The sequence below is a fragment of the Mercenaria mercenaria genome, chromosome 16 (assembly GCF_021730395.1).
Source record: "Mercenaria mercenaria strain notata chromosome 16, MADL_Memer_1, whole genome shotgun sequence".
In the NCBI taxonomy this organism is placed as follows: domain Eukaryota; kingdom Metazoa; phylum Mollusca; class Bivalvia; order Venerida; family Veneridae; genus Mercenaria; species Mercenaria mercenaria.
The window spans coordinates 52,203,267-52,221,041 of NC_069376.1; the positions used below are offsets into that span (position 1 = coordinate 52,203,267).

The 17,775-nt window shown below is 35.5% G+C and overlaps 2 protein-coding genes across 6 annotated transcripts; both read left to right on the forward strand.

Moving 5' to 3' along the window:
* The first annotated feature begins 414 nt into the window (after positions 1-414).
* Positions 415-4,921, forward strand: LOC123541382 (transmembrane protein 205-like). 4 transcript variants are annotated; one of them, XM_053527078.1, is made up of 5 exons: positions 415-827; positions 1,069-1,097; positions 2,884-3,053; positions 3,289-3,452; positions 3,741-4,921. In XM_053527078.1, exons 1-5 carry the CDS (start codon positions 825-827, stop codon positions 4,059-4,061), a joined length of 687 nt encoding a protein of 228 aa, XP_053383053.1. In that variant the 5' UTR covers positions 415-824; the 3' UTR covers positions 4,062-4,921. The 4 variants fall into 4 exon arrangements, with proteins under 4 accessions (XP_053383053.1, XP_053383054.1, XP_053383055.1 ...); XM_053527079.1 differs by having other exon boundaries at positions 424-1,151; XM_053527080.1 differs by lacking the exon at positions 1,069-1,097 and having other exon boundaries at positions 424-1,045.
* A 4,549-nt stretch (positions 4,922-9,470) lies between these two features.
* LOC123540869 (monocarboxylate transporter 10-like) lies at positions 9,471-16,770 on the forward strand. Of its 2 annotated transcripts, none has more exons than XM_053527081.1 (3): positions 9,471-9,689; positions 15,505-15,758; positions 16,182-16,770. In XM_053527081.1, exons 1-3 carry the CDS (start codon positions 9,580-9,582, stop codon positions 16,322-16,324), a joined length of 507 nt encoding a protein of 168 aa, XP_053383056.1. In that variant the 5' UTR covers positions 9,471-9,579; the 3' UTR covers positions 16,325-16,770. The 2 variants fall into 2 exon arrangements, with proteins under 2 accessions (XP_053383056.1, XP_053383058.1); XM_053527083.1 differs by having other exon boundaries at positions 16,233-16,760.
* Positions 16,771-17,775: the final 1,005 nt, after the last annotated feature.

A 17,775-nucleotide genomic window follows, 5' to 3' on the forward strand; every position in this document is an offset into this window, starting at 1 on the left:
CGTTCCTCGACCAAGGAGACAGATCGTTTGTTTTAAGCCCGACAGCTCAGACAAGAACAACAGGAAACAAATAAAGCAACCTTCAACAAACGTTCCAATCATAGTTTTTAAAATTGTTTTCTTACATCATTAACGTACGTCTTATTCTTCCATCATTAACATATTAAGACTCATTGAAAGATTTGCCAATTTTGCTCTTAAAGACATATTTGCACTTTTGAAGAAAAACGTCAAGGGACAATGTTACATTTCATCATCCATTAAAGTATGTGGTTTTTGCTTGATAACCAAGCTCATAAGAGGCCAAACCTTCAGTAAAATAAATAAAGTGTAGTAGTATTTCCTTAATCAGTTCTTATCAGGTGTTAGTCTGCACTCCTGGCGTATTGACCTTACAGGGTTGATTAAACAGACTTTATTTGTTATGCTCTTTCTGAAGGTGAACTTATTTCAACCTTACTGTTAACGTGATAATAAGCATACGCACACCTGTATTATTTCAAAATACGCTCGCACGCTTGATGGAGTTGCCTAAAATAACATTTTCATTGATGGATAGTGTTTAAATTGCTTAACATTTATTGCATTTCTAACATTTATTTCAGTTCATACTCGCTTTAGAATGTAATTTAAGATAAGAAGTTTGTTTTTAGTTAAAACAACATTTAATTTAGAAATTTGTTTAAATAAATGCGAGGACGTTGTGTGGTTTTAATAAGAACTTTGTTGTAGAACCATTCGGGAGAAAATAGTAGCATGGGATTAAAAGTAGCGACTGCAACTCAAGTAAACAGACAGCAGAGCATGTGTGTTCCTCGAACGTCATGGTCAGTATAATAAATGAAGCAATGATTGTCGCTGAATAAAATCATCGTTTGGAGTTCAAATGCGAAGGAATAATTTCAAGAGGGCCCGAGTGATATAATAACACGCATCTAATGATTTTTTTAAAAGCAAATCACTGCTTAAGATATATTGTTTCGATTCTAATACGATATTAAGGATTATTATCTTATTCATAATGGAATCCCTTAACTTTTTGACGGTATGTATTGTTTTTTCTTTCAGCGCGCCGCTATGACGTCTGACGATATGACGTAATAAGTGTGACGCATTATCAGTGCTTTTATTGCAAATAAGATACATGTTCAGTAAGAAAATAAGTTGGGTCTTGTTAGAATGTTTCACAGCGCAGTAACTTCGACACATTATACTAATGTATCACTTAATACATCTTTTTTTCTTGTTTACTTGTTTAATGTATTATTTAATTAAGCACAGTACAGTTCTTAGGTTTAACATCACACCTACTTAATAATATGTCCTAGTTGTTTTTAATAATTTAATACGTGTTTTATCACAAAAATTGAATATTAGTACCTTGAACACATCTGTATAAATTGTTCAATTACGTTTAATTGTATGAAGCTATTGTAGTCTGTCACCCATAATTGCATGCAGCCTTTTCCATAGTATCATTCTTATTGTATCATCTGAATCACAGAATACTAGGTGGAGGGATATGCCTACAACATGACATTAGCATTTCGGACAAACAATTACAAATATCTACTTATGACAACTGACAACTTGCCCCCAAATGTATTTTCAGGCACTGGCGGTCAGCTGGGTAGAACCTCTGACCGTCCGTAGGTCATATACCTTAAGTGAGGTTTCAAAACCACAGAGGTGCGGGACAAGTGTTTCGAAGTCAGCGGCATTAACCACTCGGACATTGAACCGTTTATATATCGAACTGATTACATAACTGCCTAGAATAAATGGAAAACGCATCTTTTGTTTACGTAGTGTAACGGCAATTCCACATATATATCGGACTGGAACGGAAACTTAACCGATGTCGTTTCGTTTTCGTTTCGGATCACATATACACCGAATATTCATCAAAATCCCTGGACTAAGATGTGTAGAAGCATAGCAAAGTAAAACGAAATTCATGAAATGGCCATAATAATGGGTGATAATGATATCTTATTGCTCGGATATCAATAATACACATAAAGCTGCTGAAGCCGACAGCATAGAATGGAACAGGTATATGTGATCCATTTGGAGGATACATCAAGCTTGTTTAGAAATTCAGTGATGATCCAGCACGAGTTTTGACAAAAAAATGAATCGACTGACTTGTTGAAAACGCGACCGTATTCACATTTTCGGACCTATATCGGTGACCAGTCTAGGATATCAGTTCGTTCAGGGTTTTGATTCGAGTCATTTTACTTTGCGATTCAATTGTGTGAAGTTTTTCGGTTTTTATATGTGAAATGGCCTTTATGTCTTTAAGTACAAATAGGGTATGTCTGTCTGAATTTAGAAAAAACATACTTAAATTTCCCATAAATAATGATTCAAATATGTACTAAAGGTACTCACGATTCGTGGTTATTGGTTGACATTCACATTCATTATTATTGTCCCAAATGAGGGGTAGCAAGCTGGGCATCTGGTTCGCAATATTATAATAATGGTTGGCTATTTGAAAGTTGGCTGTTTGCATCTAAATTTACCCGAGTGATATCTGATAAATGGAACAAATGTATATCGCAGTTTAACTAATTTAACTAACTAATTTATTTTTTCTAGATTTCGTATACCTCATCTTTTAACTTAATGTTTTTATTTTCTAATAATATGAAATTCTGAAGATAATACATGTCGGGTTATAAGGACGAAACCATTATGCCACTCAGCCCATTAATGAAGTAGTTAGCAGCTGTTCTTTTGATGCAAGATGATGTATCACGTAATGTAGCGATAATAAGATATTTGTAAAAAATATGCGTCTTGTACTATTGTTGATAAATGTAGAAAGAGTATAGACACAAAATTACTTTATAATATATTTTTTTCTGCATACAGTTCAAAGCTTGGGCGTTATTTTTCCTTGTTGACGATTGTGGTTTTGATGGTATCTGTCACTGTTGGATCTAGTAACACAACTGGAAACAGATCTACAAACATATTATTTCTACATCTACTCAGTTTTGCTGTACATTTTGGAGTACAATGCTGGGTAACATTTGTGGCGGGTAATAGTTTTATAACATATAACGGAATAAACGTCTCATAATAAACACTTGCTAAAACCTATCCGAAGCAATGAATGTCATATGAAATGATTCGTAGCTTTTATACTTAGTTTGAATTACGATTTGAGTGAATGTTCTACTGCCGATTTAAAGTTAAATTAAATTGTTTACAAACGATACCAGTATATGTACTCAGTATGGTCAAAGTTTCATTCTGTTTTATTTTTTTTTTCAGGTTTCGCGATGTTTTTCAGTGTGCCTAGAATCATGTTCGGGCATTTACAAAGTAGAATGTTCCCGCTTTACTTTACATTAACATTGGTTTTGTCGTGTGTTACATTGTTAACATATGTTGTACAACATCCCTATCCGACAATGACGTCATCAGAAGCAAAACAGGTACATGACATTTATCGAGAGTTCACATTTCACAAAAGTATTTTTTAATAAAACAAGTTTCGTGTCTGATTATTATATTATCAGTTACAAAACGGTCAAACAATATTGATTGTTTGCAGCTGCATGAAAAATACTTGCGAATTATTTAATACTTACTAACAAACAAATATTTTTGTTCAAAAATTTACGTGAAATTGATTAAGAATGATGTGTTTACGACACATCCATAATATATTTAAATAGCATGACCTGTTTTTTCTTGTTTAAACTAATTTTTTCTCCTTTTAGCTAATGGGAATGTGCATATGTGTAATATCAATATTCATCAACAGTTTCTACCTGGCACCGGAAATCGTCAACGCAATGATTAGCATCTTTGAGATAGAAAAATCATCCGGAGTAGCATATGTCATAGGATACTGTGACAGAACTGAACTGAAGAAAGATCCAAAGTACTGTGAACATTATAAACGATTCAGATTGGTTCACAGTATATCAGGTGTTGCTAATGTTGTAACTCTTATTTGTAACATAATGTATTTATACCACCTGGCTAGTATTAGCGTTAGTCTACATTTGAATCATTTGAATAATGCCTATTGCATATGATTATTCTTTCATCTTGTTCAGAAATCAGTATTAGATTTACATAGAAATATATATTGTAACCTTTTACAGTAGAATATATTTGTTGTGTGATTTTTATCTTATGTATATGTCTGGTCAGTATGTTGTATTATATTTCTTCTGAATGATATTTCAAACATCATGTATTGGGAATAGATCACATGTACTATCTAAAAGCAATTAACATCAATTTTATATTTAACAATATACATTTTGTATTATCGGTTTACTGAGAATCTTATATATCTTTTTGTTAGATTCGTTCTTGAAAGATATACTTTTTTTCATGTTAAATAGCATGTTATAACATTTATGTTTCATTTCATATACATATATGCTTATCTGAGAGTTATAAAATGTTCTGTCGATTAAACAGGTCCCAGAAAAGTCATAGCTAAATCTGGCTATATATAGTTAGAAATGTCTATAAAAAAGCAATAACAATTGTAAAATATATGGCAATGTCAAAACGAAAACAGTCATTATCCCATCCTAATTGTTTATAAGACAAAAGACAATCACAAACAACTGAGATCTATGCAGTCTCAATTTCAATACATGTTACGAATTTGATCAAACATTACTATATTAGTCATAAATAACAGTGCTTAATTTGAATGTGACATATTTTGCATTATTGTTATTGGTTTTATAGCTGATTCCAGCTATCTATAGCTAGATTTAGCTATATAGCTAACCTGTGACATTTGCGACATTTCTGGGACTTGTTAAAGAATACTCATTTCGCTATATACATCGTTGTTCATATTATGATGTCAAACGTTTATCCAATGTTAGATATATACGTACATGTATAAATATAAAAAGAATGATACCACTTACACTTCTTTCTGTTATTGGTTTGTCTTTATTGATATTGTTGTCAGACCCAAGAAGTATTCAGAGAACATATGGCAGGCTAATTTCGAATCGTCATGGAAACATATAAACACGCGTAACTTAAAGTAGATAATGAGAAATATTAACGTCAGTCAATCTTAGAAAATTGTACATTGCAAATGCAAACAATCAAAAACTGAGTTTACCCTTTACAAGTATTTACGAATGAAAGTACAATTTCCAGTAAAAGCCTTTGTAATAAACAATCAAAGTACAATGTTTAGTAAAAACCTTTTTAATTAAAAATCATACAAAAGGCTTTTTGCCAAATCAAATACTGTAGACTCTGGTAAATAAGCGCATATTCGAATATAAGCGCATATCAAAAGTAAGCGCATACGGCCTTACCGTTATTTCGTATGGGATAATAAGCGCATGTCATGCCCTTACCATAAATTTTGTGTCGTAAGTAGGCGCATATCCGATTACTGGTAAACAAACAACAGATGCAGAAAGAAGACGTAATTAACGTTATTATACCGTGATAATTATTTATCATAAATACAGATGACAAGTTTTCTAACCTGTTGAATAGCCGATAGGTGTTAAAAGATTATAACATCTATTGTCTGATAAACGATAATACTAGTATCGTGTCACTAGTAGAAACCAAATAACTGCACCCTATATGGACCCTGACTTGAATAAGCCATCCATTATTACCCTCAGCCGAAGGCTTGGTTGCGTAGGTTATTTTTAAAGACTTAGTTAGTTATCTCTATAGCAGATCGGGTAAATTTGAGAAAAAAAACTGGTTGAGGGTTACATAAGGACTATTTTTGCATAAACGGTCTTGGAGAATATGCATAAGGACTATTTTTGCATGAGCGGTCTTGGAGGAAAAATCGCCTGGTTTTCAGTACCTACTGGTTTTTAGGATACCCATTTTTCGAACGTTTAACGTCAGATGCGCATACAAATTTTGCTTTTTATAGCTGTATTGGGATGAATAACAATATGCAATAGTTTTTGTTACCAGAAACATACGTCATGCAGTTTTCCAGACACAATAAATTGCTGATTTATTTTTCTCGATCGACTCTCGAAGGATGAAAATAAACAATGTAGGACGAAAATCAATAAATATTCAGTATCAGTTTTCACCTTATAACATACGAAAACACTTTGATAAACACATACGGGTATGTATAACAGCAGAATATTTGGAATTGATGTTGCTCACTACAGGCCTGGAGCGGTCGTTCTGCGCATGTCACAAAATCATTATCATCGGAGCTTACGGCAGAAATACGCAAATTATTGCATGTCCGCAAGCATTTAGTGTATAATATGTATAATATACTGACTATAAGGTTAGGGTTAGGATTACCATAGTTACAAATTATATACATTAAAGATACCATTAATATATTTTTTATTTTGAGCAAATGATAAAAAAACAGGTGACTAAGTCGTTTGTGACAAATGAATGTTTATTATCGCACGTTCCATTGAATTTATTTGACATTCGATATAATCAACGACTGTTTACAATGTAGCAAACTTATTTTCGTGGCCTTATTTGTTAATGTTTTATTTGCAGCACATGTATTTTAACTTTATATAAATAATTATTTTAAACTTGTTATAATCATTAACAAAATTGCACATTGCAGAATCCTGTAAACCAGGTTAATAACCAGACGCGAGCATATACTTGACCGTCAGAGATGTGTGGCATCATTTGTGGCGTCCCTTTACTCAGTGTCATTGCTTCGTTTACATCGATATTTTATGTGAGTAACCGATTCAAAAAATCGAGTAATCATTATTTTTAGGAATATGATAAAAAACTATTAAAAGGCAGTAACATTACAACATGTTTATGAGCATTCCTAAGACTATACTGGCGCTCGGGCTATGCATATGCTAAAAACCGCTTCAGACTCGTCAATGTCAGTTAATTAATGTATAATAATACATCCCAAGAAATAAAAAAACAAATTAGGACATTAACAATATGTTGTTGCCTATTTTCTGTCGTTAATGAATAAAACAAATGTCATAAAATAGGATGAAACGTGACAAGAATGTTAAACATTTAGAGTGCTTGTTTATGTTTACATAAACAAAATATCAGTGTTATAATGAGCAATGTTTTGTTACTTTTGGTTTAAACTGTATTTATTTCCATAATTACAAACACGAGTAATACATTTAAGTTAACAAAGTTTGATTAAAATATACATCAATCAAAATAGTACAAACAAACAAAGAAAATATTAATCGAATGGATTGGAAAACAAGCTACTTAAAACTGATATGAATTCCGCTCCATTGACCATTTTATAGAACAAAACAAAAAGATGTTTCTTCGTCGTGCCGTCAGAGGTTCCCAACCGAGATCGAATAAGAGTTTCTGGATGTTACAGAGTTTTGTGTCACCGGTGACTATACGAGCAGCCTCGTTATGGACGGCCTGGATTTTGTTCTTTTGAGCTTCTGTACAGTTGTCCCAAACAACATCAGAATATTCCAAGATAGGACGAATAAATGAAAAGTACATTCGTTTGAGACTATGTCGATTCAGTAGAAATTTAAGAGATCTCATAATTCCAATTCGTTGCCAAGCTTTTTCCAAAGTGATAGATATATGTGAGGACCATTTTAGATCCGAGGAGAAGGTGAGACCAAGATGTTTATGTGCAGTCATTTCAGTGATTGGTATATTGTTCATACATATTTGGGGATGATTGGGGTTGGAGAGTTTTCTTGAATAGATCATTGATTCTGTTTTTTGATGGGTTGAATCTAACAAAGTAGAAAAAATGGAGTGAGTGAGTGAGTTGGGTTTTACGGCGAATTGACACAAAATGGTCATATATCGCCGAGAAGAAGTCATATTGCAAACGCCAACTGTAATGCATAAACATTGATGTAAAAATGTAAAGCATACCCAAAAACACCCATGTAAAATGTAAAGAACACTGTGAGTAATGTAAAACATATCTAAAAACATCCATGTAAAATGTAAAGCATATCTAAAAACAGTTATTTAAAAAAGTATAAACGTGTGTGTTAAAATATCAGCTGCAAACATAATAATATTGCAAGATGTAAGCAAAAATATGAAATGTTAGATTTTTTTATATATTCCTATTAGCTTTGAAAACGATAAGAAAAAATGGAAACTCCACAGGTTGCTCAACAGGACAAAAACGAAAATGTTGCAGGCTCGGTTTGATTGTGCCTGTTCATGGGCGGTAGAGGAAATGCATGCTACCGTTCACGCCCTCTAGCCCCGGGTTGAGCATAACTCAACATTTACACATGCTAAAAGTATAAAAATAATTTAGAGACATCCGGAGATGTGTTCATACGGCGGTGTACATGGAACCTTCAATGATACACTTGCATGTAATTCCATGAAAAGCGGCGTATGGTCCTCAGTTAAAATAATGGGTTTGCCCTGAACGAGAAAACAATGAGCAGAATTAAACAAACTGGAATTTAGAAAGGGATCTGATGTCGTTACGAAGATAGGCCAGTTGGTTCACTGTAGAGTCACCTTTGATAAAGCCTGATTGAAGAGAACTAAGGAGATTGTTTTGAGTGAGATAGTTGTAAAGATATTTGTAAATACAACGTTCCATAAGTTTGCCTATGCAGCTAAGAAGGGAGATTGGTCGATATTACAAAGGTTTAGAGGGATATGATTTTTCAAAAATTGGAGTAACATTTGCTAGTTTCCAGGACAAAGGGAAGAAGGCATGCGTCAATAACTTGTTGAAGAACTGTGAAAGAGGTTCAGAAATTTCTGCTTTACCTTCTCGAAGACGTTTTGGGCTGATGAAATCAGGACCACATGCTTTAGATGGATCAATGAGGGATATAGCATCAGAGACGTCTGTTGGTGTTATAAGACTATTTGATAGGGAAGCTGTAGTAAAGGATGGGCATGGTGGCAACGTTTTGTTAGTGTCATCTATGGTTGATTGTGAGCAAAAGAAGCGATTAAGAAGTTCTGTCTTTTCTTGGTCTGTAGATGCTTGTGTATTTTGGTCTTGTAGTTTATAATTGTTTGAGCTGTTGTTTTGTTTGTTAGTTTTTTAGCAGTTTTGAACCAGAGTGTCGCTTTTATTGTGTCTGAGTTTATTTGTTCAATGAGTTTTACCTCGTTGCGTATTGTTTTAAAGTCCAAACTTGTTTAGTGTGAAGTCGCTTTTGCTGTTTTATGTAACTTCTTGTGCTTCCTAATAGCCTTTTTTTATTGTATTATTTAGTCAAGGAATGTCGTTTTGTCCTATTGTGACTGTTTTATATGGAATTGATTGTTGGGCTGCAGTTAAAATTGCGTATGATGTCTTCAGTGGCTTTGTTAAGGTCAGCGTTGTCTATTATGGTGTCCCAGTTAGTATTGTGCAGTATTGTATTGATCATAGTTACTGTTGAAAGTAGACTCCTTAACTTCGAACATTGTTTCACTTAATAAATGCGTCGTCATAAAATTTCATGACTATCTTTATTTCAGCACTGGGTAAAATATTCAGATATGATCCATGGTTTAAACTGTTCGCGTGCAATGTAAACCGGTAAGAAATACAACAATAATTATTTCATCAGTGGAACAAAACCCAAGCACTAAAGTGGATATAGCGCAATGAACACAAAAGAAGACCCGGTAGCTGAAACCAGAAGACATTTGGAGCAAACGGAAAAGACCAGGCTTTTATCTTCATCACGATCAGTGGAAAGAGGATTACGAACTGGGTAATTTCTCGGTTAGAATTGAGGATCAATAAATTATGGTAATGACTGGTCATTTTAAAGTGATTTGTCACTTCGAGCCATATGAAGGAATTCATAGAGCAATTTCACGATTCTTTTGCAAAGATAATATATGTCTTTCTATGTTATTATTATTTAGCCGACATAGGAGTATGTGAAAAATTATGAATTTTTACACGGACCTATAGTTTGTTTCAGACATCCTAAGGCGGCATCTTAAGCAAGAAAACTGTTAGTCATGTTGTCCTGCGTAATGCAGTTGTTTATATGCAATGGTATAGGGTTTGGCTTGAGCGGTATGTATGCCGAGCTTGTGGTGATACTTGATGCAAAGAGGGCTGATGCAGCATTAGTACAAAGCCTTAATATGGGCTTATCAGTTGGAGCTCTTTGTGATTATTTTAATGATTGTCCCCTAAACATAAAGCACAGAAAATGGTTTAAATGTTTCATACAGTGCCGGTGTAATGAAGTATTTCGACCCCCATAGAATAACGACCCCCCGGTCATTATTCTATAGAAAATGTGACTCCTTTCCTGTAAAATATTGACTCCCCTTATAAAAAACTGACTCCCTTTGAAAACTCTATAGAATAGCGACCCCCCGGTCATTATTCTACAGAAAAACTGACCCCTCCAAGTAAAATACTGACTCCCTAAAGATGACTCCTTTCGAATCTCATAGAATAACGACCCCGGTTATTATTCTATAGAAAAAGTGACTCCTTCCATGTAAAATACTCACTGCCGAAATTACTACATTCGAACTCTCATACAATATCGATTCCCGGACATTATTCTATTTAAAAAAGTTACTCTTTCCGTGTAAAACACCGGCTCCTAAAAAGACTTTCGACGATAATATCTATTAAAAAGTGATCCCCACCAAACCTAACGGACAATTTTACTAGATCTACAACTCTAATACCCTCCATTGCCAATAGTTAACATTTTGATTGTACTACTACTACTGGTGCCGCTACTTCTATTGTAATTACTGCATGTACTTCTTCTTTTACTACTACTACTACTACTACTACTACTACTTCTACTATTACTACTACAACTGCTACTACTGATACTACTATACTTGCTTCCACTAATACGTCTTGTACATCTACCTCTTCTTCTCCTGCTGCTATTGTTGCTGTCACTTATTCCTCTGCTGCTGCTGCTGCTGCTGCTGCTGCTGCAACTGCCACTACCACTGCCACTACTACTACTTCTACTACTACTACTGCTACTACTACTTTCTGTTGTTGCCGCTACCGTACTTTACTGCCACTGCTAAGTATTGCAACTTCTATTAATACTAAGTTCTATGCTAGCAGTTTCTTGTGCAGTTTTCTTACCGAAGTTTGCAGGGATTATTGACACTGGTGTATTTTGTGAACGTTTTGTGAATTGTTATTTTCCTGAAAAAAACTGTATACACCAAGATACAGCGTCTAGAAATAGAATCCCTTTTCCCGTTGCGGAATGCTCTGATTTCTGTGTCATGTGATGGTATCTGGGGCTAATGGTCAAACGGAAGGACGGACGGACGGACGGACAAGGGCAAATCTATATGCCCCCCCCCCCCTCCCCCGAGTGGGGACATAAAATGCAGCAATTAGGCCTTAGATACATGAGTTATCACTACATTTGACCAAATGACTGGGGGTCGTTTTTTTATGGGAGTCAATATTCTTCGTGAGGTTCAGTTTACTTCACGTGGGGGAGTCATAGTACTATGATCTGGAGGTCATAATACTATGACCGGGGGGTCACTTTTTCTATAGAATAATGACCGGGGGGTCATTATTCTATGGGGGTCGAAATACTTCATTACACCGGCTTAGTATAACTATGTCTTAAGTTTTGATCACATGGTTTGTAAAAGTAGAACCAACTCCTTTCACATCTCTCGTTCTTAATGACATTAAATCTAATTTGTGTTTATATATACGGATCTGTATAATTATATAAACATGCTACGAGGCTCATTCTTAAAATAAGGACATTTGCGCGCTCCCGTAGAGGTTTGACATGCAAGAAAGAAACTCATGTTGTACACGGTTGATGCATGAATGTCTCCTCTATAATCCTGCATTTTTTATTCAAAAATACAGTACTGTTTGGAGATATTTAGTTTCGTATAAGGTGTAATCATATACTATAAGAAAATACATGCTGTAAGACGTCTGATTTATGAAGACGCCATGTACACGTACCAGATAGCGTCTATTCTTGGCATCTTAAAGAAGAGACCTCATGAGATTCTCACCAAGCACTTGGGTTAAAAGAAGGTTTGTGCCCAATGGGTGCCTCACATGTTGACCGAGGAGCAAAGGGTCAATAGGGTCAAATGTGCTAAAGGAACGTTTAGAATATTCTCAAATTTAGATGATAGCACAATGTCACAGCTCCTAACAAAAATTGAGACCTAGATATACTTGTGAGCAACAGCGTTGTCTTTTACTCACTAGGTACTGTTGTATAAATTCTTACATCGTCAAGAAAGTCAGTCACTGGAAAGATATTTAGAGACAAAGTACTGGAAAATGTAAAACGAAAACACACACACACACACACACACACATGCGCCAAGGGACTTGTTTTCGCGGTCTCCAGATGATCCATTACAACGATGCGGCTCACAGATGAAAACATTGTACAAGTCAATCGTCTTGCTTATTCATCAGATGTATGTCCTTGTGGCATTTTTCTCTTTCCAAAGCTGAAAAAGATGCTGTTTATTCTCAAACATTTGTCGAATAAAGCACTTGGGAGTGTTATTTTTTCAGTTACTTAAAACAATACCGAGGAGGTGTAGTCTGCAGCGTTCACCACTGAAATTTCTCAACTGCGAAAGAGCTTAGAATCAAAGGCGAATACTCTGAAGGAATAACCTAAATTTGAAGTATGTACACAGACCGTGTACCATGTTCCAGCACAGTTGTCTTTATTTCTAGAATGACCCTCGTATGTTAGATTGTAGTTTCGCCGTACAGGTCCGAGTTTAGCCGATAAAATGTATCTTAAGTACCTAGCTTGAATGATACAGTAACGTTTATTTCACTTTGGTTTTAAAACTTTGGCTTTAGGTATTTTGTTTGCCGGCTTTATCAAAAAGTACTGGCCAGGAATTTGTATTGTTGTTGCATCTGTCATCAGCAGTATTGGTTTATTTGTCAGCTGTTTTGCAAATGGACTTGGTCTGATAATATGTTTCACCGGGGTTCTAACAGGTAGAATTATTTAAACAACGCATGTATTTGTATATATATATTAAAGGACCGAATATGTCATACACAATATAAATAAAATGTACTGTTTTGGAACTATACGGATAACATATTAGGAAAAAAGTCCGAAGAAAATTATCTTTTTAAGTCAGCTCTGCACGTTTGATAAACTGGAACTGATTGCGGAACGTCATTTATCCGGAAAACGTAGAATAAAGCCTGGATTCGGCGTACGGAAATGAAAATCATTTTATCGATTAACTGTTACTATCTTTCTAAAGTTAAAATATGATATTAAAACATCTGACACGTTAAATAATTCAAAATAATATCTTATAATCAGCATCAAATGTGCGATTCACTTTAATCATAGTCAAATATTTCAAACATAAGGACAGGAAGCTATACGTTGTATTTCTTCACATTATAGGCCATGTGTTTATTTACTGTGAAAAGTTTCATTTAAATCTACATTGTAGAAAAATCTCTATTCTCGAAAATGTTATGAAAGTTATGATTTTCTCATAGACTTTCATTATGAAAAATTGCGTGAGCTCCAAATTTTTCAAATCAGTCTATCAAAAAATCAAGCACACGACCCTATCTTTTTTATTTGCTGAAGTTTCTTAGTATATTCTGCAGTTTTGAAAAATCAGAGTTTAATCAATTTCTACATTGTAGAAAAAAAAATCGATCCGAACGTACATAACTACCTTAATATGAACCATCAAGAGAATGATAACTAGATGCCCACGGGCAACAAGTCGAGCCCGCCCTTTGACCCCTAAAATGTGACCTTTACCTTTGAGATAGACTCCGTCTCATTGAATTAAACATTCATGCCAAATATAAATAAGATTCCTCAATGCATGTCAAAGTTATGGGCTGGACACGATCTGACATGTCCTTTGACCAACTTTGACCTTGACCTTTGAGATAGGAATCTGGGGTTTGCGCATGATACTCCGTCTTACTGAGATTAACAGTCATGCCAAAGATAAACAAGATTCCTCAATTCCTGTCAAAGTTATGGGCCGGACAAGATCTGACATGATATTTGACCTCCAACTGCGTCCTTCACCTTTAAGAGAGGAACCTAAGGTTTGCGCAGGAGACGCCGTCTCACTGAGGTTAACATTCATGCCAAATATAAACGTAATTGCTCCATGCATGTCAAAGTTATGGTCCGGACAAACAAATCCTCACTGACGTACGCACGCACGCGCGCACGTACACCGAAAAGCGATTTGGACAACTATGTGTTTGCTTCCGCAAGCGGGCTCGACAAAAATAAAGTGGCGGTCCTTCAACAAAGTTATGAGTAATAACTTCCTGATTGTATTAATAAAAATGGTAAAATTAACATTAGCATAAATGAAAATATCATTAAAATATGAAATTGTTGCATGAATTATTTTGCAAAATCAAATCGTTTCTGTAATGCTTGAATAACAGCATTTAGATCTTTTAAAAATCCTAGACGGTCGCTTATTCATTTTTTATGTTTATTAGTTAACACCTTGTCATCATACAATCAACTTCTCTCTTCTTTGACCTTATACTATTTTGAGTGTTACAATACATGTATCTATTTTTTTTTCAGGACTAGCAATGTGCGTTTGCTATTTTGCTTCCTATCTAACAATAAGCTTATTATTCTATAAGGATCCAGGATTTTATTTGATTAGTATGACATGTGGGACAAGTTTAGGACAATTTACCGTTCCGTTCTTTTTTTGAAATTTTTATATCCCAATATTTTTGGTCAGGGGCTTTCATTCTTCTGTCTGGTTTATCTCTTAATTGTTTGCAATTCGGTTTGATAATACACTATTCACGGGACTTTTTCTACAAAGGAAACGATCAAAATAATAAGTCGTCAAGAGCAAGTGCATTTTGTGACGTTTCTCTTTAGACGGACTATCTAATTAGGATTTTATGGTCAAACTGCTTTCTGCTGGCTTTGACAGGAATTTCTTTTACACCGTTCGATATTTACTTTATTTAAAGGCGTTTCAACAACATGTTAAGCTTACGTAACTGTAATCTTGGTTTTAACCTGCGTATAGTCTACAACTTCCTTCTTTATATAACATAACATGAAAGCTTATTGTTTTATTAAGCAAATGTGGACGCCTGGTTCATCGTAGATCACGCTGTGTCTATAGGACTTACACGGGAATCAGGTTCATTTATGGTTTCCGCTGTTGGGCTTGGCAATCTGATTGGTCGAATCATTGGGTCAGCCATTCGATTGAAATGCACGTCAGTATAGGATATAGTGCTAGTAATTTTTTTAAGACTTGCAAAGGCCCGTCTTAGATATTCTTAAACTTGAAATACCTGCTTTGATAATACGTATTTATCACAAATATCAAACTGTTGCAGGCGAAATAGGAAAAGGTTCTCGTATTTTGATATATGCGAACACACAAAGGTTTTCACAAAACATGCTTGACTTCTATCGGTTTGTAGCAAACCTGTTTTCTTCTGTAGATGAACATTATATTTTTATGTAAGGCTACCTAAACAAATTGTGGTACACTAATAGTTGGCATATCTTCTTTCAGAAAAACACCAACTGTTTATCATTGGATCTATTTATGCGTTTTGACGGCCGCCATCCATTTATTGTTCCCAAATGTAAGAGAAGTCTTTCCTCTTATTCTTGCATGTTTGGCAATAGGAATAACTATGGGCACCACTGCCGCTCAGGCTCCTGCTATAATGTTTGAAGCATCCGGCTTCGACAGGTATCCGCAGGGAATGGCTATGGTTAACGTTATGTATGGAATTGGTGACGGGCTTGGTCCTTTGTTAGGAGGTGAGTGTTCGTTCATTTTTCGAATGTATTATGTTGCTTAGGCAACGATAATATGTATTATTTTTCTAACGCTATGGTAGTGCTTCATGAAACTATCTAGCCGACTTATGGAAGCTCGGTGGTAATACTTGAGAGACCACCAGCGCCACCATTTTGAACGGTTAGCATTAGATCTGCCTCTGCATACTATAACTTGATTTGTGCCGGCGACACTTAACACTCGATATATACAAACTCATACTGACACAAGGTTTCATACGTATAAACAAGATCAAGAACAATATATCAGATACTCAGTCTAAACAATTAAAATTTAGTTTGGCAGCCATATGTTGTATAAAACTTGAAATGAAACAATCTTTTGTTTAAAAATGCAAGCATGAAAAATCTGTTGCTTATAAAGTACATTGCTTTAATTTACAGGTATGATAAAGGATCTTCTTGGGACTTATGATTTAATTTTCTATATTGCAGGTGGAGTCAGTGTGTACATGAGTATTTCTACTATAATCGCTGCATATTATATGCGAAGACGTAACCAGCAGGAAAGACTTGAATTATGGTAGAACACGACACTTTGCGAACTTTCGAGTAGCGTCTTGAAATTTTGCATGTGTAACCAGTTTTTATACAGGAGACGTCAAAGTTGACCACCAAAGCCCGTTTTTGAAACTGACGTTGCCGCGTATCCTTGTCAACTGTTACGGGTACTGCAACGGCACCAGCCAACACATTTTCTTAAATTATACATTATTCGACGAGAATTATTTTTTCCTTTGTGGTGATGTAAAAACCATTGTTTTACAGCGACAAATATTTGAAAAATTGAGAGAAAATTGCCGTTTTTGACTAAAAATTGACGTTCAGTTTCGCAGCATTTTACGGCTTTAAATCACCATATTAAAAAATCCCTGAATTAAATTTTTGATTTTTTTTCAATAAACGGTGTTTAAAATGTATACCGAGTCCAAAACACAAATAAAACTGGGGGGTCACCGACTTAGTTTTCTCGGTACATGTGATTTTATTTCCCCCACCCCCATGCGTAAATTTTGTACCATAATTCGACGTCTGCAGATACGTTCGAGACATCATAATTCAGCCATTTCGAAAATCGCTTTAAATATATTTTCTATATAATAATGATTCTTCTTCTTCTTCTTGTCGTTCGCGTCTACACTGTCAGACCAGTAGCCTCGATGAAACTTGTGGTTTGCCGAAGATCCTCAATGCCTCCATACAGTTTCTGGTGGATTGAGGTATCTATCGGCCAAGTCGCAGCTCGTACCTGGTCATGCCATTTACATCTCTGAAGTATATGCTCCGCAGTCTGATCTTCTTCACCACATGGTCAAGTTGGCGATGATGTCAGTCTGTGTTTCTTGTACATGTGAGCATTGAGCTTGTTGTGCCCTGAGTGGAGCCTGACCATCATCACTTGTTCAGACCGATCAAGGAGATGAAAATCATCTTCCTCCATCCTTGGTTTCGTTAGCGCCTTGATGATGGTGACTTTCTCCTTGTAACTCACAGGTTCTGTTGGTTGTTCTGACTGAGCTCCTAGCTTAGCCAGTTTGTCTGCCTCTTCATTGCCTGCAAGTCCACAGTGGGATGGAATCCACTGAAGTGCTACTTTGCAGGTTATACTCAGGCTCTGCATTCTCCTGGCTAGCTGCGGAGCTTTATTGTTGATCAGAGCTTCCATGACAGACAGTGCATCTGTGAGAAAGACGACTGAGGAGCTTTCTTCTGCCGAGTCTTCAACCATTGAGACGGTCTTCATGAGTGCTTCAATCTCTGCCGTGTAATTGCTGCAGTGTTTTCCTGTGGCTGCATGTAGTGTTTTTCTCTTGCCAGATGGGTATTGAATGAAAACTCCTGCTCCTCCATCTTTGACGGCGCATGTGGCTGATCCGTCTGTATAGACATGAGACCATAATTCCGGAGGATAGTCTTCATTGATCATAGCAAGTGTGAGGCTCTTCCGAATGCCTTCATCCTCTTGTGTTGGCTTTGA